The sequence below is a fragment of the Protopterus annectens genome, chromosome 2.part1 (assembly GCF_019279795.1).
Source record: "Protopterus annectens isolate FY-2018-M chromosome 2.part1, PAN1.0, whole genome shotgun sequence".
Classification (NCBI taxonomy): Eukaryota; Metazoa; Chordata; order Ceratodontiformes; family Protopteridae; genus Protopterus; species Protopterus annectens.
Window position 1 is genome coordinate 1,759,888,316 of NC_056729.1, and position 24,881 is coordinate 1,759,913,196.

At 42.1% G+C, this 24,881-nt stretch overlaps 1 protein-coding gene across 1 annotated transcript in view; it reads left to right on the forward strand.

Moving 5' to 3' along the window:
- The window catches only part of DISP3 (dispatched RND transporter family member 3), a 2,757,501-nt gene that overhangs the window by 2,083,117 nt on the left and 649,503 nt on the right, over positions 1-24,881 (forward strand). Inside the window, exons 11-12 of the mRNA XM_044063608.1 lie at positions 3,103-3,264; positions 23,866-23,991. Coding sequence (XP_043919543.1) covers positions 3,103-3,264; positions 23,866-23,991 — 288 coding nt within the window. The remainder of the gene's footprint in view (positions 1-3,102; positions 3,265-23,865; positions 23,992-24,881) is intronic.

Consider the following 24,881-nt stretch of genomic DNA (forward strand, 5'->3'; position numbering starts at 1 on the left):
AGGATGGAAAGGGTGAGGAAACCCTATAAGTATGATTTTAAAAATGGTACAAAGAAAAGCAAGTAATAAGCCGTATTACACATGGCGGATGAGAGACTAGCCAGCTAAACCAATGTCTTGTCAGATATTCACTCAGCCATTCCTGGGCTGTGTGTTCCAAGAAAACATGCCATGTGGTGAACGGGTAGATAAGGTTGGAAAAACACAATGCAGTGCAACAGTTTTGTGACATATTTTTGCTGCAACTACTACATGAATTATAAGCAAAAAAAAGACAGTATTAGCTTTTATTAGTGAGAAAAACATTAAATATAGTACAAGGTAACAGTATACCATTGCAGTTTTTTCCCTAGCTGAATACTATAAAATAAAACATAACTTAGTACTTGATCTTATGCTTGAAAGATGCAGTAAGTACAGTACAAAGTGACAGTTTATCATCACTGTCTTGTTGCTAGCTAAATGCTATAGAAAAAGACATACCTTAGTATTGGATGTTATGTGTGAGAGATACAATAAATAGAGTGTAAAACAACAAATGTTCTTTGTGTTTCACTGTTGCAGTCCTGACTTGTGGAATACCTGCTGTGGAAGCCCTTGGCTGGCCCAACCACCAAAGTAAAAATATCCCTCCTCCTAATGCTGGTGGACACCCTACCCTGACGTTAGTATGCTTGAGTATAAAGGAAGCCAGCCTACATCACGATTTCAGTCTGTTTTTGCCGTCGGAGCCTAAAGCAGTTTTTCAGTGCATTGGTCAGTCCAGACCAGAGAGAAGTCTTTTATGTCTGCTGCCTTCCTGAAAGGAGTACCTACCAAAGACATTTTAGAAACTGCTACCTGGTCATCTGTGCATACCTTTGCCAAAAATACCACTTATCTGGCTTCTCCGGGTCTATAATAGGGTTATCACTGCCATCCTGCAGGCCATTCCCTTTTCCCATAATCTTCCTTCCACTCTCATCTCAGCTTTGGGAGTCATTCCACAACTCACGACTGCAGCAGTGAAACACGAAGAACATAGTACAGTTGGGTACACTTACCATAAATGTAGATGTTTTAGTGTATTCACTGTTGCAGTCATCTTCCCCCTCCCCCTTTTTGCCTACAGTAGCAGTCTGCTTCTGTTTTCTGCACTTACCAGAAGACTCCCTTGGTGTTTACCCTGCAGGCCCCTTTTTCTACCTTTGTCCCTTGCATGCTTCATTCAGGGGATCCTACCTTCTAAGGGGTAAGAAAAGAATGACATTATGTCATCAGCTGGCTCCCTTTATACCCAAGCGTACTGTTGCCAGAGTAGAGTGTCCACCGGCCTTGGGAGGATGGAGATTTGTACTCTGGTAGTTGGGCCGGCCAAGGGCTTCCACAGCAGGAAATCCCACAAGTCAGGACTGCAACAGTGAGTACACTCGAACATCTAGATTTATGGTAAGTGTTTTACAATTACTATTTTGCCACAGTTTACTACCTGAATGTCTCACTCTTTTAGCTGAGTGATAGATAACACCTCAAAGCCAGCTTTATGTGTAATCGAGACAACTGAGCATGATTGTTAAGGGGGTGATACAGCGCAGCATTTCCCTTAGCAGTGTGTTGGCAGAGACTGTCGCAGTAACAGTAGCAGAGCAGCAAATGTTGGAGGGTGCCACCCTCCAGCCCTGTCAACAGTACAGGAAAAGTACTGCTCCTCAGCAGATTAAAGCGTGATGGAACATCGCATAGAAGGATTAGTCTGATACACTTTGTAATTAATTGCTTTTCTTGGCTAGGCTTGTAAGGGCCTCATGGCCAATAGCCTAGTAATGTCCTATGATCCTGAAAGTTGTAATAGGGGATTGTCTTGCATATAGTAGCACTACCCATGCTTGGCTATAAGGTTCTGCTTCAAGAGCAGTCAAAAATTCTAGCTAAGGTTTCCTTATTTTGCTGTTGATACGAAACCGGATATTTCGAATTCAGAACATTTGCTTTACATTTCAGTTTACTAGACTTTATCAGTAATCCTAACTTGCTGACACTTTTCCCCTGATCACCTGCATTTTTATTCATAGTAACATTTTTTTTTAATTTATTTCGCTGTTGAGATGCGTTAGAGGGTGTAGTAAGCATGTGCAGACAGAAGAAGGGTCAGTATCTTGTACTTTACCTTTCTATATACCTGCAGTGTCCAAAACTGAAAATCATAGGGTCTGTATTAAATCAGTGAATGCTTAAAAAAGTGAACACTGATTTATCGACCCCATGTAAGCAAAACCTCACAATCCCAAACACTCCCTGGGAAAAAAAAATCGCTGTTCCACGAAAAAAATAAAAACTTCAAAGCATTACATAAAGTGGGGGCCTTCGCCCCCCACAACCCCAAATGTGGGAGGCTATGCCCCCCCACACCCCTATTTAAATATATCAACTCGCACTACAATGACAAAGACGGCAAAGTAACGGGGGCAGCCAAGCGATTTCCTTCCCAGGGAAAGAAATTGCTTCTATGCCGTTTCGCTATTTTGCTGTTTCTTGCTTTCAAGCTCGATTAAGATGCATTCGAAGGATTGCATCTTTGATTATATAATAGGAACCCAAATCATGCATATTATTAAAAAGAAAAAAGTTAGCTAAAAGACTTTAGTGAATGAGGCTTAGCTGAATATGTATTTTTATGGCTTGACATTCACATCAGATAATAAATGAATCCATTGTCAGTAATTGCTGTCTTTCTTCATTGACATGATTAATCAGCTGCCTCAAAATGCCTAAATGTTTGGGAAATCACAACTCCATAGCAATACTCCCAAGGATGTAGAACACACAAAAAAATATTTCTTTACTAAGAAGCAAGTCACCGGCACACCCAATGTGGAAGCAAGCCCCCATATCTCCGAACTGTAAATAACAAACAATATATACACACTAACTCTGAAATCACACAAATGAGAAAGGATTGAAGGAGCACCCACTTTCTCACTTCAAGTTGATGAGTTGCACAGACAGCCTGTAAACATTTCAGATTTCATTTCTTTAACCCCTGTAACTTCAGTCAGTTTTTACACTTAGAAAATGCAGTGAAAGTCTAATGTGTAAAATGTTTTTTTTGTTTTTGTTTTCCAGCTTTGTATATATTTGTTTTGATTCTTTCTGTGATGTTCGCTGTGCATCTGCCTCCAGCCAGCAGAGCCCCGTTACTGTTCCAACCAGACACGAACATCCAAGTTCTGCTTGACCTGAAATACAACCTCAGTGCAGAAGGAATCTCATGTGTGATGTGCTCTGGTAAGTGCTATATCTGCAGAATTTGTTCGTGTGCATGCTGCCAGTTAAAATTCTGAGATACAAACTCAGACACTATACATTTATAGAAATATAGAAACACAGATTTACTTTGTGGATAAAGAACACATAGAAACACAGATTTACTTAGTGGATAAAGAACACATAGAAACCCAGATTTACTTTGTGGATAAAGAACACATAAAAACCCAGATTTACTTTGTGGATAAAGAACTCATAACTGGCTAGTTCTCACTATTTCCTATTGAATTTGTTTTCTACTTTCTTCTGCTCCTTCTTTATGATTATTTACTGTGTACCTAACCAACAACTGGCTCTGCTCATGTGTCTCCCCTGGCTAAACCTAAACAAGCAATTCCACCACCCACCTTTCTCACAACCACTTTGTTCACCCCCCCAATTCCTCTATTCTGTTTACTTCCACCTATCTCTTCCTACAATACCCATCCATATCCTCTTCCACCCCCTTACCTAGTTTCCATGTTCTGCCTTCTTGTCAATCCTTTCCACCCCCCCCCTTGTACTACAATCTCCATCAACTATTTTTCTCTGCTCTCCGTCTAACTTCTCATACCCTGTAAGTTATTAGCTACAAAACTTAACATACTGTACAAAAGTGATAGCATAAATTCTGTTAAAACTAATTTATTTGCTGTATAATTGTATGTATCCAAACCAACACATTTGTATCTAACTTGGAAAAAAAAATGCTAGAACCACACATTTTATATATATATATATATATATATATATATATATATATATATATATATATATATATATATATATATATATGTATTGAAATTTTCCATTCTGTTTTATGTATAAAAGCCTCATTATTTTGCCTTTTATTATCCTGTGCTGTTTCTGATTGTGGGGCTGCCAGCCCAGCTAGCTGGAATTTTATAAATAATTCTATGTCATTTGTGAATATTAATATGATTTGTATGTTTGTCTTACAAATGTAAGAAAACTATATGTTATGTGGATATTAAACTACTGGTGCAGAAGTGTGTGTTGAACTGTATGTTACGTACTGAGTTTCAAGAATGTAACCACAGTGTACTGTACTGGAAAAGAACAGACATGTATATAAACTATATGCCTATGCAAACATATGTTTTGATGGTAGAGGCCTGAACGTACAGAGTTAACTTGCAAACCCTCAAGAAAAGCAAAGAGTTTTATGACAGTGTTTATCTTATAGGTTCATAGGTTCATAGGTTGATACTAGGCTATCTGCCCTAGGGCATTTATAAGCCTAGCCAGAGTGTGTTTGGCTTTCACCACCCTTTTAGATTAGTTGATTGTGCCTCTGTCATAGAAGATAGCCCTTTTAAGGTTAGTTTACTGTGCCTCTGTCTAGTAGGGACACATAAGAGATCCCAGGGGTAAACCTATGATCTCCCATCCACTCATCAGGATTTCTCTTGAAGAGAGTCATTGAGGGGCTCTGCCTAACATGGATTGGGATTTTGTTCCAGAGTGAGGGGAGCCTCTGGAATATGAATCTGTCCCTCCAGCATGTCCTATTTATTTCTGTGCTGAGGTTTAAGTCCCTGGAGCGTGTAGCTCTAAGGGATTTGGATTTCCTGAGGTGGAGCATGTCCATTAATTCTGGTTTGGACATGGCTTTATACGTCAGGCACAGATCGCCTTTGAGTAGGCAGTAAGCAATTGAGTAGAGCTGGAGTTTCTTTAGCCTAACTGCATAGGGCATCTGTTTGAGTCCCTTGATCCTCTTGGTGAGGTACTTGTGGGGTCTTTCCAGTTTCTGCAGGTGTCGGGTAAGGTACATCCCAAATGGGACATTGTATTCAATTATGGGCCTGATGAGTGATGAGTAGAGGGGCACAATGACCTCTCTTGATCTAGATGTGAACCTTTTCATGATAAGGTGGGCTATATAGAAGGTCTTTCTAACCACTTTGGCAACGTGATTGTCAAAGGAGAGATTGCTATCTACTTGGGTCCCCAAATCCCTAATTACTTCTTCCGTACTTGATTACCACCTATGTGGTAATTTGTGGGCACTTTGTTTTTCCCAAAGGGGATGACTATGCACTTTTTGGCATTTAGCTTTAGGCCATGGCTCTGGCACCAGTTATCCGTCTCTGTGAGACCCTTTTGGAGGATGCTTGTGTCAGTCAGCAAGTCGATTATGGCACCCAGTTTGCAGTCATCTGCGAACTTGGTCAGCCATAGTCCTCCTGTGTTAGCCTGTACCTCAGAGAAATATATACCAAACAAGAGAGGTCCCAGGACTGAGCCTTGTGGGACGCCACTTGTAACTGGTTTAGAGTCTGACATGGCACCTGCAATTCTGACCGTGTGGGTTCTATCCCTGAGCCAGTTTGCAACCCATCTTGTGACATAGGGGTTGATATTTAATCTGGTGAGCTTATTTATGATGCCCGAGTGGGGTATTGTGTCGAAGGCTTTTGTAAGGACCAGGTAGGCTGTGTGGACTACCTTCCCTTCATCTATGGCCTTGGTGACTGTTTCAAAGAAGTCGACCAGGTTCAAGAGGCAAGATATGCCCTTAACAAAGCCGAATTGGGTAGGATTCAGTGTTTGGAGGTTCCCAATGTCTTTGTTTATGAGTTCCATGATGATATGCTCCATAGCTTTGCAGACCAGGCTAGTCAGGCTTATAGGGCGATAGTTTCCGGGGTCCGTTGTGGCACCACCTTTGTGGAGTGAGACCACTGTTGCTGTACTCCATTCCTTGGGTACATATCCTGTAGTAAGGCTGAGATTGAACAGTGACTTTATGTGAGGGTTCAGTTCTTCTTGGAGCTCATATAAGATGCAGTCCGGGACACCATCCGGTCCCATTGATGCTGTGATTTTGCTTTGGAGAGGGCAGCTCTCACCTGTGCATCTGTGATGTCAGGGAGGCTACACTCTGTTGGGATAGACATTTGCTGTTTTGGGGGGAAGGGGGGAGAAATTTGCACTGAACCTGTCTGCCAGGATGTTGGCAATGTCTATGGGTTCAGTGTATTTTTTGTCATTTTTGCACTAACTCAGAGCATATCTGGGAGTTGCCACCCAGGTTCCTGACATAACTAAAGAAGGCCTTGTGATTATCTTTAGTGTCTTGTGCAATTTTTCTTTCGAAGCTGGCCTTAGATAATTTTATGAGGGATCATAGTTTCTTGCTAGTACTGATCAGAGATGCCTTCCCTTTTTGGGATTTTGCTCTATCATGTAGTAACTTCCTCCTTCTGTTGTATAGCTTATTTATGGCTGGGGTCCACCAGACAGGTCTCCTGCCTTTGGAGGAGTGAGTCTTGGTTTATTTTGAGATAGCACGATCCATGCATTCCTGTACGTGTCCATAGAATGCATTTGTAAAGGATTCTGTGGTTTGGGCCATATTTTCCACTGGCCCAGTGTATTTGAAAGATTCCACCTCAGTTTTGAGAAGTGTGAAGTTTGCTTTTGAGAAATTCTTCACTGTGGTTTCCTTGGCTGGGGGTGGGGACGGGATATGGATGTACAGTGAGATTAATTTATGGTCAGATCTTACCAATGAGAGGTATACCTCTGGTATGGAACATAGAGTCCCCATGTTGGTGATGATCAGGTCCAATATGTTTCCGCCTCTTGTGGGAGTGGTGACCAGTTGTTTCATAGCATTTGAGTTTATAAATTCTAGGAAGCATTGGGCAAGGGTGTTGGGGCTTGAGTAGTGCTCCCAGTTTATGTTTGGATAGTTGAGGTCACCCAATATGATGGTGTTTGGAGAGACCTTCACATTCTCCAGTGTTCTCAGGAAAGCTGAGTGGGGTTCCTGAGTTTGGGAGGGTGGTCTGTAGCAGGCTACAAACTGAAAGGCAGTTTTGCCCACTGTTAGTTGCACATGGATGGTTTCCGGTGCTTCATGCAGTGCCACTAACCTGGAGGTGTGAGTATATTTGATGAATATGCATACTCCCCCTCCTTTTGTGCTTTGGTATGCGTTTTGGGGCCAAAAAGCATGGTATGAGGTATAACCTGGTAGTGCTACGGTGCTCTTGGGAGCCTTGAACCAAGTTTCTGTTACTGCACAGATATCGATATTCTCCATACTGAGGAGAGTCTTGAGTGCATGCATCTTGAGGTTTAGAGTTCTGGCGTTGAGCAGCATTACCCTTAGTTTCTTTTTCCTTGTGTTGTCTATGGAGGTGGGTTTGTCTTTTGAGCCTTGCCTAAAAAAGGCACTATGGGGGTGGCAAGAGCCTTAGCCAATATTCGAAAGCCCAGGGGTGATAGGTGCAAGCTGCCCCTAGCGAAGCAGCGTGGCTTATCGAGCATGTCATCCCAGGCTGACAGACACTGGATCCCCTTTGAATTACACCAATACTTTAGCCAATTGTTAAAATTGATCATTTTGTCTTTATACTGTGGCATCATTCTTGGTGAGGGTAAGATGCTACTCAAGGTCAGGGTCATACCGGCCTGGGCTACATGATCAGAGAGCTCCTCTATGTCTCTTTTCATGTAGTCCAGGGAGGTACGTCTCAGGTCATTCCCACCAGCATGGGCAATGACAGAGTCATATTTGTACTTGCTTTGGAGTGACCTGAGTGCTTGTGTTATGTGGCGGATCCTGACACCCAACAAGCAGCTTACAGTGGCCTTCTCCTTGTTCAGCCTGGTGAGTGGGACGTCAGTGTGTCTGACAATAGAGTCACCTATTACAAGTGTATTAGGTGTGTTGTTTAGCCTTAAGGGCTGTGACTGTGTGGCACACTGACTTTGTAAACTATGTGATACGTGGGTATTGTTGTGGGGTAGCAGTTGCTTGGATGTCTGCTTTGGAGGTCTCTGCTGCTTGGGAAGATTTTTATTTAGAGCCTCCGAGTATGTTTTTGTGTGTTTATATGTTTGGTTTGCTGTTGCGATAGGTCTATGTGAGACTGGATTTGTGGTGTATGTGGTTAACTTCTCCGCCTGACTGACTGCGCCAGTACTGGGTTGAGAGAGCTCAGCCTCCAATTTGGCTATATAGTTGCATCTCTCACATATATTTGAGCCTGTTGGGAGGTGGAGAGGGTGGTCTGTGTACATAAGGCAGTTCAGTTTCAAGGCAGCTAGGAGACAAGATGTCTACAGCTAGATGTATCTTTCTATTGTCTGGAAACAGAAATAATTACAGGTTTCAAATGTAAAAGTGTTTAAGTGTTTTACGACTTCCGGTTGTAGGCAAATTTCAGAGAGAAAGTATTTTTCACAGAGAAATGTTAAATTCTGTTGGTATCTGTTAATCTGGGAACTGAAGGCAGGTGACAAATTATTTAGGTTTCATAGGTTTCATAGGTTAGTATTTGACACCATAGACAATAGTGACGTCATCCAGTTGACCCAGCAGAAATGTGTTGTTATTAATTTAAGTACTATCTCTCAGAGAAAGTCTGGCCATTTTGTATTTGTCTTTGGACATGAAAACATCCTCTCACCAGCACTTCTGCCTTGCTAATAGTAAGTACTAGATTACAGTAATCTCTCTTAGAGTTAGATAGGAGTATAGTAAGATTAGTTTAGATGCTTTCTGTATTTATGTGAGACTGTCCTGCAATGTTGTTTTAAAAAATGTCCTGTGATTCTGAACTCTCTTGTCACTGTGTTGAGTTATTGAGTATTGTATTGTGCTTTTATTATTTATTATTAAATATATTTAAACCTTTTAATTGTGGCTGGTTTGTTTAGAGATATTTAAGCTCTGAGAGTACTTGCATATGTATTTGGTTATACTGTATAGGCCACTCCTAAATAGCCTTAAAATCCTTGGTCACACTTACCATTTCGATAATAGTAACATTACACAGTAGAATTGGTCACCCTTTGTAAGGGCCTTATATAGTAACTGATAAGTAAGGGTGGTTGGTGGCAGTGATTGCTACCTTATAATCTGGGCAGAAGGGATCATAGTGAATTAACCTGTGCCAGCCTTCCCCAGGAGTGTCTGTGTGTTTGTATATATATCAAATCTCAAAGTGTGTGTGTGTGTATGTGTGTGTGTGTGTGTGTGTGTGTGTGTGTGTGTGTGTGTGTGTGTGTTTGTGTGTGTGTGTGTCAGCTACTTGGGCAGGGACACAAAGCACTGTTTGGACAGAGAAGGTACTGGAGGTTTTGGCTTGACCACTTGGCTAAGATTTTAACCCTATAGCTGTGCCAGTGGGGAGTCTTATTGGGGATCTGGAGAGAGGGGGAGAAATGAGCCCCAGATTGACTGTGATATCTTTGTGCTCTTAAGGGAAATTGTACTTTACTGTGTGTGTACTTGTCATCCTTACAATGTGCATGTCCCTCACTGGTGCTAGTTGTGATGATTGAGGCTCCTTGATTACTGGGCAAGTGCAGGGGCATTGCATATTAATTGGTGATAGTGGTGAGATAGCCACATCACATATTAATTGGCTTGTAGGGGTGTGGATATTGAATTCCTGTAGCTGGGCACAGTGGTCACTGAAGGTGTTTTGTACTCTAAATCAGCCATGCAGTGAACATTCAGAGTTCATATCACAATTGTTTTATTTTTAGTTTTTTTAGCTTAGTTAGTCAGGGAGAGGAGGCAAGCATGTCAGCAGAGGAGTATTGCAAGCTGACAAGGAGTCAGTTGGCTAAGATGTGCCAGGCTAAAGGAATGATGCATGAAAACCTGACTAAAGCAGACATGATTGCAGCTTTAGTCACAGCTGCATTACAGAATAGTAACCAGGAGGATGATCAGTCTGGCCATGGAGACGTACAGCTCTCAGAAAATGTACAGCTCAACCTTTCCACAGAGGACTTAAAAATCCGTCTGCAGCTAAAGAGACTTGAGTTGGAGGCCAAGTGTTTTGGAAATAGAACCAGCAGAGAGACTGAAAAATATGGAGGCTGAAGAGAATGAGAGGCAGAGGCAACATGAAAACGAGATGCTGACTCTTTGCCAGAGTCATGGAGGAAGGGAGTAACCGAACCCCAAAAGCAACAAAGGTCAGTAAATCTCTTCCGCAGTTTACAGGGGGATCATTTTGATACTTTCATTCACATGTTTGAGAGGGTCTGTAAACAGTATAATGTTGGCCAAGGGTTCTGGGTATGGTTCCTGACCCCCTTACTCCATGGTAAAGCTGTAACTGTTCTTTCCAAACTGTCTGATACTGACTTTTTAAATTATAATATTGTAAAGAATTGTTTGCTAGAATTTTTTAAGTTAACACCTGAAGCTTATGGGAAAAAGTTTCATGAGCATAGACGCAAGGCAGATGAAAGTGTGTGCGAATATGTTGCTGAACTGAGCACTTATTTCCATAGGTGGGTGAGTAAATGTCAGGTCACCACTTTTGAGGGGCTGGCAGACCTTTTGGTGAGGGAACAAGCCCTTAGAACTTTGCCTGAGGACATGAGGATCTGGTTAGCTGCAGACAATGCAGTACTGCAGATGAGTTGGGAAAAAAGGGAGACCTATACCTATCAAGCAGGGCATCACTGCACAGGAAAGGGAAACGCAGTGCTACTCATGGGTCTAAGGGAACCCATGGTGGGCATCCCAGACTCCCCCAACAGAATCTGCCAGTAGCAGGGGAAGCCACTAGTCCAGGTACACATGCAGGACCAAGGGTTAAATATTTTAAATGCAACCAGTGGGCTCATGTAGCATATTGATGTCCATGGAGGCAAGGTAAAACAAAAGGTGGGAGAACTAGTAAGTGGGAATGACAACAAGGCCAAAAGTAGGTTGTCTTGAGACAACAAGGGTACCAAAATACCACCTTGCAGATGCCCTGAAAGGGAATTATTTTGATAATGCAGTACCGTGTGTGCATGCAGTTACACGCAGTCAGACTTGGAGACAAGCATGTGGGTCTGGTAGCCTGGGGAGACCCAGACAGACCGCATAATTGCAGCCAGGACTGGTGTGAAGGTTACTTCAGGGAGGGAGCTACTCTGTAGCAGTGAGACTGAAGGTGAGCTACAGCTGCATGTTGGTACTCATGTTCCCTTGGATAGAGTGACTGCAAGGGCAGAGGTGAGTAGTAGTACCCAGGCTGACAGTGAGGCACTGCTGTCAGAGGATACCAGACTTCCTGTGGAAGGGGACCTGAGAAGGGTTATTAAGAGAGAATTGAGAGAGGCTCAGCTCTCAGACCCTACATTTCAAGGCCTGAGGGATATAGCTAGAGAGGCACCTGATTCTCAAGGGAAGAGGGAATCTGTATACTGGGAAAAAGGGTTACTGTGTAGAGAGTGGACCCTTGAGGGAGGGCAAGAGGGTGAGAGAATACAGCAGTTGATTATGCCCAGAGCCTACTGTCTGGCACTTCTAGCCATAGCCTATGATATTCCCTTTGCAGGTCATATGGGCATAAAATGTACAAAGAGACGTATTATGCCAAACTTTTATTGGCCTGGGATTTCCAGAGATGTAACAGGTACTGCAGGACCTGTGAACAGTGCCAAAAGGTAGACAAGGCAGGAGACAAGGTGAAGGCTCATTTGATGCCTTTGCCTGTAATTGTGGAGCTAGTTCAGAGAATAAATATGGATATTGTGGGGCCTCTGAGTACCCCAAGTTCCACAGGGAAAAAGTATATCCTAGGGGTAGTAGATTATGCTACCAGATACCTTGAGGCAGTGGCTCTGTCTTCCATTGAGGCAGACAAGGTGGCAAATGCTTTGTTAGAGATTTTCAGCAGGGTAGGTTTCCCAAAATAAATACTGACTGACAGAGGTGCCAATTTCATGTCAGACCTGCTGACTTGTCTGTGGAAGTACTGTGGAGTGAAGCACCTAAAGACCACCCCGTACCTTCCCCAGACTAATGGTCTGGTTGAGAGGTTAAAGGCTACACTCAAGATGATGCTACAGGCATTTGCAGACCAGTTTAAGAGGGACTGGGACAAATATTTGCCCCATCTGTTGTTGGCTTACAGAGATTATTCCCCAGAAATTCACAGGTTTTTCACCCTTTGAGTTGCTGTATGGGCATAGGGTGAGGGAACCTCTAGATTTAATTGTAGATGAGTGGGAGGGTGAGTGTAATTCCACAAGGAGTCTGTTGTGGCATACAGTATATAAACCTCAGGACAAGGCTAAGGGAACTCATGGGCATGGCCCAGGAGAACCTGACAGAAGCACAACAGCAGAAAAAGGTCTGGTATGACAGGAATGCTCAAACTAGAGAGTATGCTGTAGGGCAGCAGGTAATGGTTCTCATTCCTGTCAGAGACAACAAGCTGCAGGCAGCTTGGGAGGGACCCTACAAAGTGGTAAGGAAGGTTAGTGATGTTAACTACATGGTAGAACTATTAGGCAATAGGCAGGGGCACAGATTGTACCATGTTAACATGATGAAACCTTATCATGATAGGGAGGCCCTTGTGCTGAGTATTTGCAGTGGATGACAAGAGGAGTCTGAAGGGGATCTGGTGACTGAACTCCTCAGTGGAAGGGGTAGCAATGTCCCAGCAGCTCTCCTCTCCCCAGGTTTGAGAAGTCCAAGCAGTGTTACAGAAGTTTGGGGACATGTTCACTGGGAAACCAGGGTGCACCCACCTGGTGCAGCACCATGTGGATACAGGACCCCAAAGGCCTATTAAGCAGGCCCCTTATAGAGTGCCTAGGAGAGTCAGACTGAGGGAGGAGATGTTGGAACTAGGGGTAATTCAGGAGTCCAGTAGTCCCTGGACCTCCCCAGTGGTGCTGGTACCAAAGAAGGATGGCAGCACCAGGTTCTGTGTGGATTACAGGACATTAAATATTCACAGAAAGTCATATGCTTACCCCATGTCTAGGACAGATGAAGCCCTAGAGCAGTTGGATGGGGATAAGTATCTTACCACTTCTGATCTCACCAAGAGTTACTGGCAGGTGCCCTTGACTCCCAGTGCTAAAGAGAGGTCAGCCTTTGTGACACCTTTTGGCTTGTATGACTTCACAAAGATGCCCTTTAGGATGAAAAATGCCCCAGCGACTTTACAGAGGCTGGTAGATTTTATCCTAGCAGGAGATTTTGCCCTTGCTTACCTAGATGATATTGCCATCTACAGCCATTCCTAGCAAGAGCACATTCAGCATGTCAGGGAGGTGCTGGGCAGACTACAGAGGGCAGGGTTGACCATTAAGCCCAGCAAATGTCAGGTGGGTATGGCAGATGTCTCCTACCTGGGACATAGAGTGGGGAGTGATAACATCAGTCCAGAACCTGCCAAAGTGGAAGCCATTCAGTCATGGCCTGCCCCTGTAACCAAAACCGGGTGAGGGCATTTTTAGGGACAGCAGGGTACTACAAAACGTTCATCCCCAGTTATAGTACCATAGCTGCTCCCCTCACAGACCTGACAAGGAAAAACAGGCCAGATAAGGTACCAATGGACCCCAGCATGTGAACAGGCATTCCAGGAGCTTAAAGGAGCTTTGGGAGGAACTACCTGTGTTAGCCAGGCCAGATAACAGCAAATAATTTGTTGTGCAGGTGGATGCTTCAAACCATGGGATGGGGGTGTACTTAGCCAGGTTTCCTCAGAGGAAGAAGAGCACCCAGTGGTTTATCTCAGTCATAAGCTCCAACCCAGGGAGGAATGCTATGCAGCTGTAGAAAAGGAATGTCTAGCCATAGTGTGGGCACTGCAGAAATTTCAGCCTTATCTGTATGGAAGGAAATTCACTATAGTTACAGACCAAAATCTCTTAACATGGCTACATTGAGCCAGCCAGCAAAATGCCAAGTTACTAAGGGGGGGCCTAGGGTTGCAGGCATATGATATGGCAGTGCAACACCGCTGTGGGGTTAGCAATGCCAGTGCAGATGGGCTCTCAAGACAGGGAATGGAGTAAAGGGTTTCTAGATAGGTTCAATCCTCTCAAGCAACATTTCTCAAGGGTCACTTGAAAAACTAGCTTGATTTTTTACTGGTGGTGGAGAATTGTAAGGCTGCCAGCCCAGCTAGCTGGAACTTTGTAAATAATTCAATGTCATTTGTGAATATTAATATGATTTGTATGCTTATCTTACAAATGTAAGAAAACTATATGTTATGTGGATATTAAACTACTACTGCAGAAATGTGTGTTGAACTGTTTGTTATGTACTTAGCTTCAGGAATGTAACCACAGTGTACCCTACTGGAAAAGAGCAGAAATGTGTATAAACTATATACCAGTGCAGATGTGTGTTTTAATGGTAGAAGTTGGAACATACAGAGTTAACTTGCAAACCCTCAAGAAAAGCAAAGAGTTTTACAACTGTGTTTATCTCAGTTTCAAGGCAGCTAGTAGACAGGATGTCTACAGCTAGAGGTTTCTTTATATTGTCTGGAAACAGAAATAATTACAGGTTTCAAATGTAAAAGTGTTTAACTGTTTTATTTCTTCCAGTTCTAGGCAAACTTCTGAGAGATAAGTATTTTTCACAGAGAAATGTTAAATTCTGTTGGTATTTGTTAGCCTGGAAACTGAAGGCAAGTGACAAATAGTGATGTCATCCAGTTGACCCAGAAGTAATGTGTTGTTATTAATTTGAGAACTATCTCTCAGAGAAATTCTGGGCATTTTGTATTTGTCTTTGGACCTGAAAACATCCTCTCATCAGCACTTCTGACTTGCTAATAGTAAATACTAGATTACAGTAATCTCTCTTAGAGATAGATAGGAATATAGTACGATTAGTTTAGATGTTTTCTGTATTCATGTGAGACTGTCTTGCAATGTTTTAAAATATTTCCTGTGATTCTGAACTCTATTGTCACTGTATCCAAAAAATGCCCAGTGTGGAAGATAACTGGAATAACTGACAAAACTACAACAGAATAAAATAAAATCTTATTTAATACATAAAGGTGAGCGCTTTCGCAATGGTAACCATTGCTTCATCAGACAATTCATACACAAACTAACCACATTTAAATATATTACTTAGATTCAAATTAACCAATCCTGTGTTACTAACCAATTAATTACCTTAGTTACACATAATACAAAAACAGAAATGAAATTTTAAAATTAATAAAATGTGTGTGTTTATATATTCCTTTATGTACTGAAATATATAGGAGCTATTTCAATTTTCTAGATTTTAGGGCTGGTTTTAGGGGAAAACTGTCATTTAGACCTAATCCCCTGTGTGCTCCCAGCCTCAAAATCAATTTCACCTCTACATTTTCAGTTAGATTCACAATGTCTCCCATCCTAATGTTTATATTCTCTACATGTGTTGAGTTATTGAGTATTGTCTTGTGCTTTTATTATTTATTATTAAATATATTTAAACCTTTTAATTGTGGCTGGTTTGTTTAGAGATATTTAAGCTCTTACAGTAGTTGCATATGTATTTGTTGACACTGTATAGGCCACTCCTAAATAGCCTTAAATGTCTTGGTCACATTTACCATTTGGATAATAGTAACATTACACAGTAGAATTGGTCACCCTTTGTAAGGGTCTTATATAATAGCTGATAAGTAAGGGTGGTTGGTGGCAGTGATTGCTACCTTATAGTTTGGGCAGAAGGGGGCATCAAATCTCAAAGTAAATGTGTGTGTGTGTGTGTGTGTGTGTGTGTGTGTGTGTGTGTGTGTGTGTGTGTGTGTGTGTGTGTGTGTGTGTGTAGGGTGCTGGAGGTTTTGGCTTGACCACTCAGCTGAGATCTTGACCCTATAGCTGTGCCAGTGGGGAGTCATATTGGGGATCTGAAGAAAGAGGGAGAAACCAGCCCCCAGGCTGTCTGTGATCTCTGTGTGCTCTTAAGAAAAATTGTACTTTACTGTGTGTGTACTTATCCTCCCAATATTCCCGTTCCTCACTGGTGCTAATGGTGAGGATTGAGGCTCCCTGATTACTGGGCCAGTGCAGGGGTGTCACATTGATCCTGTGGAGTTTTTCTCTCCAGCCCTCCATTGAATATGGGCAAATCGCCCACTCGGACTATCTTGGCAATCAAATGTTAATCAAATAAAAATAGATAAAATTACCACCCCATTACCCATTTTTCCAAAGCCCATTGTTATATTCAAGATGGCACTGCACATTCAAGGGTGGAAGCTTTTTTCTGAAACCAGATGACTGAATGTTCCCAGGTATCTGACATAGCTTTTTCTGAAAGGTTTTATGACTTACCTCTACACTGTACATGATCTGAGCCCTGCTTATTTGAAATAATTGATGTGCTTTTATCTTTAACATGTATATCATTAAACTCCATTAAACCCACTTTGATAAGTAGACCACTTAGAAAATAAATAAATAAAATTTGTTTATTTTATTGAATGTTTTTATGCAATGCCCTTTTAAATGTCAATTTTTATTAGTTGGGGAAAATGCTGATTGGCTAATTTGTATTTAAATAGTATGAATGCGTTTTATGCATTGTCTGATGAAGTGGCCTTTTGGCTGCTAAAGCGCTCACCTTTTACTGAATAAATACTTTGATGCTTGCATTTGCTGTGGTCCGGAGCCTACTTTATCTGTTTGTTGCTTTTATATCATTAAACTCTGCTTGATTGGATCATAAAACAATGAAAAATATTCTGCAAGACACATTTTTGGTCCCATTTCCTCACTTGCATGTGTATGAACATGTCTGTACAGTAACCACGGTAGTGCTTGTTTCAAAGGTTTACTGAGTTGTGTTCCACTGGATAGTTTTTGTTGACCTATGACACAATGGAGACCAGCATAATGAAACTTATAGACTCATTCTTATGCAGCCATGAGGTTAGGGGCTGGTAACTGTGCAGAGGTTTGACCTGAGACATACAGTAGAGTTTATTTTAGTTACTATGCCTTATTCCTTTGGAATCAGCAACTTGTTCTGTTTTGTGTGGGAGTTGGAGTCATTTGGAATGTCATTACATTATCCTACAAAGCAAAAAAATAAATAAATCTTTAAAAACGGTTATGTTATTGCCTGATCCTGTAGTCCCATGTGATCCATCATCGATCCTGTAGTGCAGAACAGTAAAGTCCTGTGTGACCCATCATCGATCCTGTAGTGCAGAACAGTAAAGTCCTGTGTGACCCATCATCGATCCTGTAGTGCAGAACAGTAAAGTCCCATGTGACCCATCATCGATCCTGTAGTACAGAACAGTAAAGTCCTGTGTGACCCATCATCGATCCTGTAGTGCAGAATAGTAAAGTCCTGTGTGACCCATCATCGATCCTGTAGTGCAGAACAGTAAAGTCCTGTGTGACCCATCATTGATCCTGTAGTGCAGAACAGTAAAGTCCTGTGTGACCCATCATCGATCCTGTAGTGCAGAACAGTAAAGTCCTGTGTGACCCATCATCGATCCTGTAGTGCAGAACAGTAAAGTCCTGTGTGACCCATCATTGATCCTGTAGTGCAGAACAGTAAAGTCCTGTGTGACCCATCATCGTCATCAACCCCCCCTTGCTCGTCATTTTTTACATGGGGTTGGGGTGTCGTGTTAACTGTCGCCATCTCTCTCTATTCAGTGCTACACCCCTGCCTTCTTCATCACTCATGCCTGACTGTCACAGATCTTCTCACACAATCCATCCACCTCTTTGCTGGATGTCCTCACTTCCTCTTACCTTCTTCCTGTCTGTCCCAAATCTTCCTCACCAGATTGTCTTCCGCTTTTCTACACATGTCCAAACCACTGTAATCTGTTCTCTTTGATCTTTTCTGTAATTGGAGCTACTTTGGCTTCTGCTCTTTTGTCCTCATTTCTTCATCTGTCCCACAGTGTGCATCCTTCCACCTTTCTCAGGTACTTCATTTCCATTGCCTCTGTCTTCTTAATCTGCCCTGCCTTTACTGCCCAGGTTTCTGTGACATACAGTAGTAGTGCTTGCCCCATTGTTTTGTGCACCTTACTTTTCAGCTTCAGTTTCTTTGGCATTCTTCTATTATACACTACACCTGTCACTCTATGCCAGTTGGCTACAGCCCCTCTGATTCTAGCTTTGACCTCTTTATTCAGACTTCACTTCTCCTCGACCAGCCCTTCCAAATACTTGACGCTGTTAACCTGTCCCACTACTTTCCCTTCTAGCTCAGTTCTCAGCTTCTTCTGATTTCACCCATTTGCTGTCATTATGACTGTCTTATCTCTACTCAGTTTCTTCCGTTGTGCCTTCAGTTTTACATTCAATTCCCGTATCCTTTGCTGAAGTTCTAGCTCAGAGTCTGCCTGTAATGCCACATTGTCTGCATACAGCAGCTTTGTTGATCTGTACCCTTCAACCTGTTTGCTAATGTAGTCCATCACCAGTATGAACAGCAATGGGCTCAGAGCTGAACACTGATGTACACCTACTCCCACTGGGAACCCTTCTGTGAGGCCGAACACTGTTTGTACCCAAGTCATTGGGTCCCTGTGATAACCTGCACTACTTTTTCCAGTGTTTGTGGGACTTCAAACCACCACAGGACTGCCCAAATCAGCTTACTTGGGACCTTGTCATAGGCTTTCTCCAGTCTAGGAGTGCCCAGTTGGACTCTTTCCTCATCTGTAGCTTCTTCTCAAGTGTCTGTCTAACTGCAAATGTCAGGTCAGTTGTGCTGCATCCTGATGTCTATCCAATTATTTATTTATATTTGTTAACCGGGGTAGTGTCCGACTGGGTTGAAAAAAAAAAACATTTTCAGTGGAGACCCTGGGAGAATAGCTCCATAACAAAAAGAACATTATTAAGGTACAAGCAGTAAACTTAGTTTAAGTAGTACATTGCTAACAATATGTAAATGAGCTTAGCAAAAATATTATAGCAAAATATAATAACAGAATACAATATAAACATGCATGTTTTAGGCATACGGGAATACTATTTTGTTTTGTTTTTTTACAATATATATGAGGTATATAACTCATGTAGCTTTACAAGGTGATGTCACTTCTGAAATTCCATAAATGGTCATGTAGTTTTGCAAGTTAGGTCATCTGAATGAACAAAGATTAATAAAGATAAGACAGATAGTGGGATAGCCCTATGGGATGAGCACTGTTTGGGCCTAACGTGTGAAATGAGTGGGAAAAATAGGAGGAATATTAGTTGGGAGCAATACAGGGGCATAGCCAATTATCATTTAAATAGTCTTTCAAGGTAGTTTTAAATGTGGACAGGTTGGGGTTGTACTTTCTACTACTCTGCATATCCAGTTGTCAGTCACCCTCTCCAGAACTGTCATGCAATGTGACAAGGGTTTGATACCTCTGTACTGCCCAAAGTTGTGGATGTCTCCTTTGTTCTTGTACACTGGGACAAGTATGCATGTTCTCCATTCATCTGGGATATACCTTTCTCTCCACACTGTTATTGGTACCCTCAAGAGCCATTTCTCCGCTATCTCACCCAGCATCTTTATCATGTCTGCTGTGAACTCATCTGACCCTGCTGCTTTCCCTGACTTCATCTTCCTTAGTGCTGTTCTTAATTCTTCTAAGGTGGGCTCCTCTTCTTTTCTCATCATAGGTTTTATCTGGGGCAGTGCAGATTCTAGATGGTATTTTTAATTCAGAAGCTGCTGGAATACTCCTTCCATGTGCCTTTGATGTCCTCTGGGCTGGTGAGCAGATTGTTGCTGGCATTCCTTATGCTGGGAGTCTGACTGTCTTCTTTATCTTTCTGTCTTGGCCTTGCATGCTGATATATTTTTTATGCCATCTACTGAATCACTTTTCTGAAGCTGGTACAGTGCCCATGATGCCCTGCTCTTTGTTATTGCAACTTGTTTCTTAGCTTCTTTGCTAGCCAACCAGTATTCCTTCCTACCTGGTTAATCTTTTCCGTCTCCCACTTTTCCCTGCGCTCCTTCTTTCTTTTGAATTTTCATGGACTTCTGCATTCCACCATCAGCTTATTCCCATTGCTGGCTCCGCCACATATCTGTTCCAGACATCCCATATTTGGGCACTTGAGAGACTGAATGGAAGCTGATTTGATTGATTGACTGCTACCAGCTCATCCATCATGAGAGGAGGGAGTTGGCCAAGCCTATTGCATTGGTGACCACTAGTGGAGAGCAGGAGATCATCAGTGGAACTGGCCGTGGCAATTTTTTCTGTAAAGCAGAGCATGCGTGGCCTGACTCAGGGATGATGTCGGTGGGAGAACTAATGTCACTTCTCATCCAGACAACCATTGTGAGTCTGATAACTGCCTGTTAGGAAGGATGTAGCAAGGATTGTCAATGGGACAGGGACCATCCTCCTTCCAGCTTGTGTTTTACTTCTAAGGAATGAATGAGCAGATAAGATCTGTGAAATAGGAATGCATGGGATAGAGAGCTTTGCCCAGTTTGGAAATGTTGTCATGTTAAAGGCAGTTTTGGTGAATGCAAATAAAACAAATGCAGTTCACCAAAAGCCACCTTCAGCAGACAAGTTTCCCCCTGAACTCCTCATACCCACTGGAATTGTATATACAAATTATGAGGTTGCACAACACTTAAAAACATTGTCAAAGAAAGTGATTTTGGTAAACTGCTTTCATTTTATTTAACATTTACAAAAACTGCCTTTGATTAGATGACACGCTCCTGTTGTGATGTTAGAAGGAGAAGTTAAGTAAGAAAAGCACTGGAGAATATTCCAGAAGAACCACCAGGCTTGACAGGCATGGAATTGCTGATTCTTGTCCTTTTTTGTGTACAAAAGTAGCTATAGCCTGCTATTGTTCAATTCACTTTTCTGTGATTATCAAGAAGCAGCTGTATTCTTTTACAGAATAAATCTTATTTTTATAATGTGCCCTAGTATCCAGAGGGCTTATTTCAGATCAACAGTTTCAGATTTATAGTACGGCCTTCTACAGGTACAGTGTCACACATTGTGTGCAGTCCCCATACACAGAGCAGGTACTTTGGGCATACAGTGTCACATGTTGTGTGCAGTTCCTGTATACAGTGCATGTACTTTGGGTGTACAGTGTCACACACTGTGTGCAGTCCCCATACACAGTACATGTACTGTGGGCATACAGTGTCACACATTGTGTGCAGTCCCTGTGCACAGTGCAGGTACTTTAGGCATACATTGTCACACTCTGTGGGCAGTCCCCATACACAGTGCAGGTACTTTGGGCATACAGTGTCACACACTGTGTTCAGTCCCCGTACACAGTGCAAGGTACTTTGGACATACAGTGTCACACATTGTGTTTAGTCCCCGTACACAGTGCGTGTACTTTGGGCACACAGTGTCACACATTGTGTTCAGTCCCCGTACACAGTGCAGGTACTTTGGGCATACAGTGTCACACACTGTGTGCAGTCCCTGTATACAGTGCATGTACTTTGGGCATACAGTGTCACACATTGTGTGCAGTTCCCATACACAGTGCAGGTAGTTTGGGCATACAGTGTCACACACTGTGTGCAGTCCCCGTATACAGTGCAGGTACTTTGGGCAGACCGTATCACACATTGTGTGCAGTCCCTGTACACAGTGCATGTACTTTGGGCGTACAGTCTCACACATTGTATGCAGTCTCCATACACAGTGCAGGTACTTTGGACACATCACTAAGTGTCCCATATGTACAATAATTATTTTTTATGAACTGTGTTACATTCAGACAGAGTGAACATGGTACACTCTGTAAAACCCCTGGTTGGGCATTTTGGATAAGATTCACTTTAATGAGGTAAGAACTGTTTTATGTTAAGGTAGTAGCTGCTGTCAGGTGACTTCTATTTATTTTGGGAAGGCAGTTGTACTGAAGCTCCCATTTCATACATTGCCTCATTACAAGCAAAATGATTAAATATTAAGCATGCTCTGGTAGTACAGAGGGATGAAACTGAAATCACAGCACAGGTGACCTGAGGTGAAACTGCACTGGTAACACAGAGAGATGGAACCCAGACCACAGTGCAGGTGACCTGAGATGAGTCTGCACTGGTAACACAGAGAGATGGTACCTGGACCACACCATAGGTGACTGGCGATGAACCTGTACTGGTAAGACAGAAGGATGAAACCCAGACCACACTACTAGTGAACTGTGATAAACCTGCACTGGTTACACAGAGGGATGAAGCCCAGACCACAGCACAGGTGCTCTGAGGTCAATCAGGGTTGATGGGTGTTTCTATCCTAGGGGAGAGCAGGATCTATCTGTCACCAGTGATGTGCTTGTTGGACACCAGGGCAACTCTTCCCAATTGCAAAGCAACCTACTTATGTAGAAAGAGGTGGAGGGAAGTGAAACGACATGGGTGCTGATGCTCATGGCATGCTAGCTTCCCCCATTTAGGGACTTCCTTCCCATAAAATCCCTGAGATGCATATATGAGTCTTGCTGCTTGACTGTCATCTGTAATTAATGGAGAGAGTGACTGTCCTATGGTTCATGCAATATCTATCTCATGGGGATATAGTCCATGAGTTCAGTCTGTTTCTGGAGAGAGATGGCCCACAGGCAGGCAAAAGCAGGACTCAGCCAGGACCCGTTCCTTGAATAAGTGATGTTGAGAGGAGCAGATGAATTACTGGAGCTGCACACAGACAACACTAGTTAGTGGAACAGTGTTGGATGAAAAGCTGATTGATTGAAAAAAATTAAAGAAGAGCAAGTGCCAGAAAAATATTTAAGTCTATGGAGTGTTAATACTGACAATTTATGTCAGTTTAGATGTAAGAAAAGATCCAACCCCCCCCTCCCCCCACAGATAATTACAAAGTGAGTTATCTTAAAAAATTCTGTAAGGTAAAAGTTTAAGAGGTTTGGTTGCCATCTTTACGATACCCTGACATAGAAGAGTTTTAATCATTATAACCTTTTGTTAATATTTCATACGTCCCTGCATTCTATATTTGTATTGATTATTTTTAAAGAAAGCTAAGAAATTAATTTGTTTTGATGTAAGGTTAAGCTTATTTCATAATACTGGAAGGTGTTTCATAATATGTTTACGAAGCTCTAGTACTATTTATTTGTAACATGACATCCCACAATCTGGTGTTAGTTGACCAGTGGTACATTCCAAGTGTAAACTTTAAAATAGAACTGGATCAGACATTGTGTTATAAACCAGGAAGAGGGCACATTGAAGTAATCCGAAAGAAACATGATGTAATGTCAGTTCCTAAACTCCTATTGGATATTTCAAGTTTTTCAACCATAGCTTCAGGGTTTGATTCTCACCTTTGAACCTTTGAAGGGAAATTGGCTGGGCTTACATGGCCCACATGGGCAGCTAGCCTAGTACTTGCCTAAGAACCGCTGTGTCAGATTTCAGAGAGATAAACTGAGATAATGATCTTTGTTTCTGTCTCGGTATTAGCTAGACATGATTCTTAAATTAATCACAATCATACAATAAGGAAGGGTGAGATACGGTGAAGCAGAGGACTGCACAATATACAGTAGCAAGACTCTCACATCTGTATTTTTGCTCTTATTCAGTGACTTTAGAGGGATTCAATATGAAAACGTTTGCCATGTTACTGACTAGGAACTTGAGGTCTCTTTCAGCATGTTTTCCTTTTTATTCTAGCAGATAATTAATACAACAAATATGCATGTGCCAAACAGAAGTAAAATATGTTGTCTCTTCTATGCAAAACAGCAGTGCCAACTAATTTCATTACATTTTGTCTTTGTCTTGTTTTCATGTATACCTAAAATGTTTAATTACAGGTCTGTTTCAAGATAAGCCACGCAGCCTTCAGAATAACATCAGAACATCATCTGAGAAAAAGAAAAGGGGCCAGACAGTGTTATCCTGGACTAAAAAGGCCAGTTCTGTGCAAGAAGGGAATGCAGGTCAATACATTTATTTTCATTACTTCAGCATTAAAGTAATACTTAAAACAAATGAGTGGTGTATACGATTTTGTGTATGTGTGTGTGTTTGTGTGAGTATGTTGGATAGATGTGCGTGTACACATGTGAGTTGGCGAATGTGATGCAGAAATGAGTGTATCCCCCAGAGCTGTATCTGTACAATTATCCTTTGGTAAGACTGGCACAGTGTACTGTGTTGTATTGCCCCAGAGCTGTATCTGTACAAATATCCTTTGGTGAGACTGGCACAACATACTGTAATATATTGCCCCAGAGAAGGATCTGTATAAATATCCTTTGGTAAGGCTGGCACAGCGTACTGGAATGTATTGCCCTAGAGCTGTATCTGTATCTGTATAAATATCCTTTAGTAAGACTGGCACAGCGTACTGTAATATATTGCCGCAGAGCTGTATCTGTATAAATATCCTTTGGTAAGACTGGCACAGTGTACTGCGATGTATTGCCCCAGAGCTGTATCTGTATAAATATCCTTTGGTGTGACTGGCACAGTGTACTGCGATGTATTGCCCCAGAGCTGTATCTGTATAAATATACTTTGGTAAGACTGACACAACATACCGGGATGTATTGCCCCAGAGCTGTATTTTTATAATATCCTCTGATAAGACTGGCACAGCGTACTGCGATGTATTGCCTCAGAGCTGTATCTGTATAAATATCCTTTGGTAAGGCTGGCACAGTGTACTGCGATGTATTGCCCCAGAGTGTACTGCAATGTATATGCTGATAAACATGTCTTATAGCTGGTACTTTATGAAAGATGGGACATGTACTAATGTTCACATCCTCCATCCCTTTGATTAGAAAGGTGTATTAGTGTATTACTGTGTTCTTAAAATACCTGT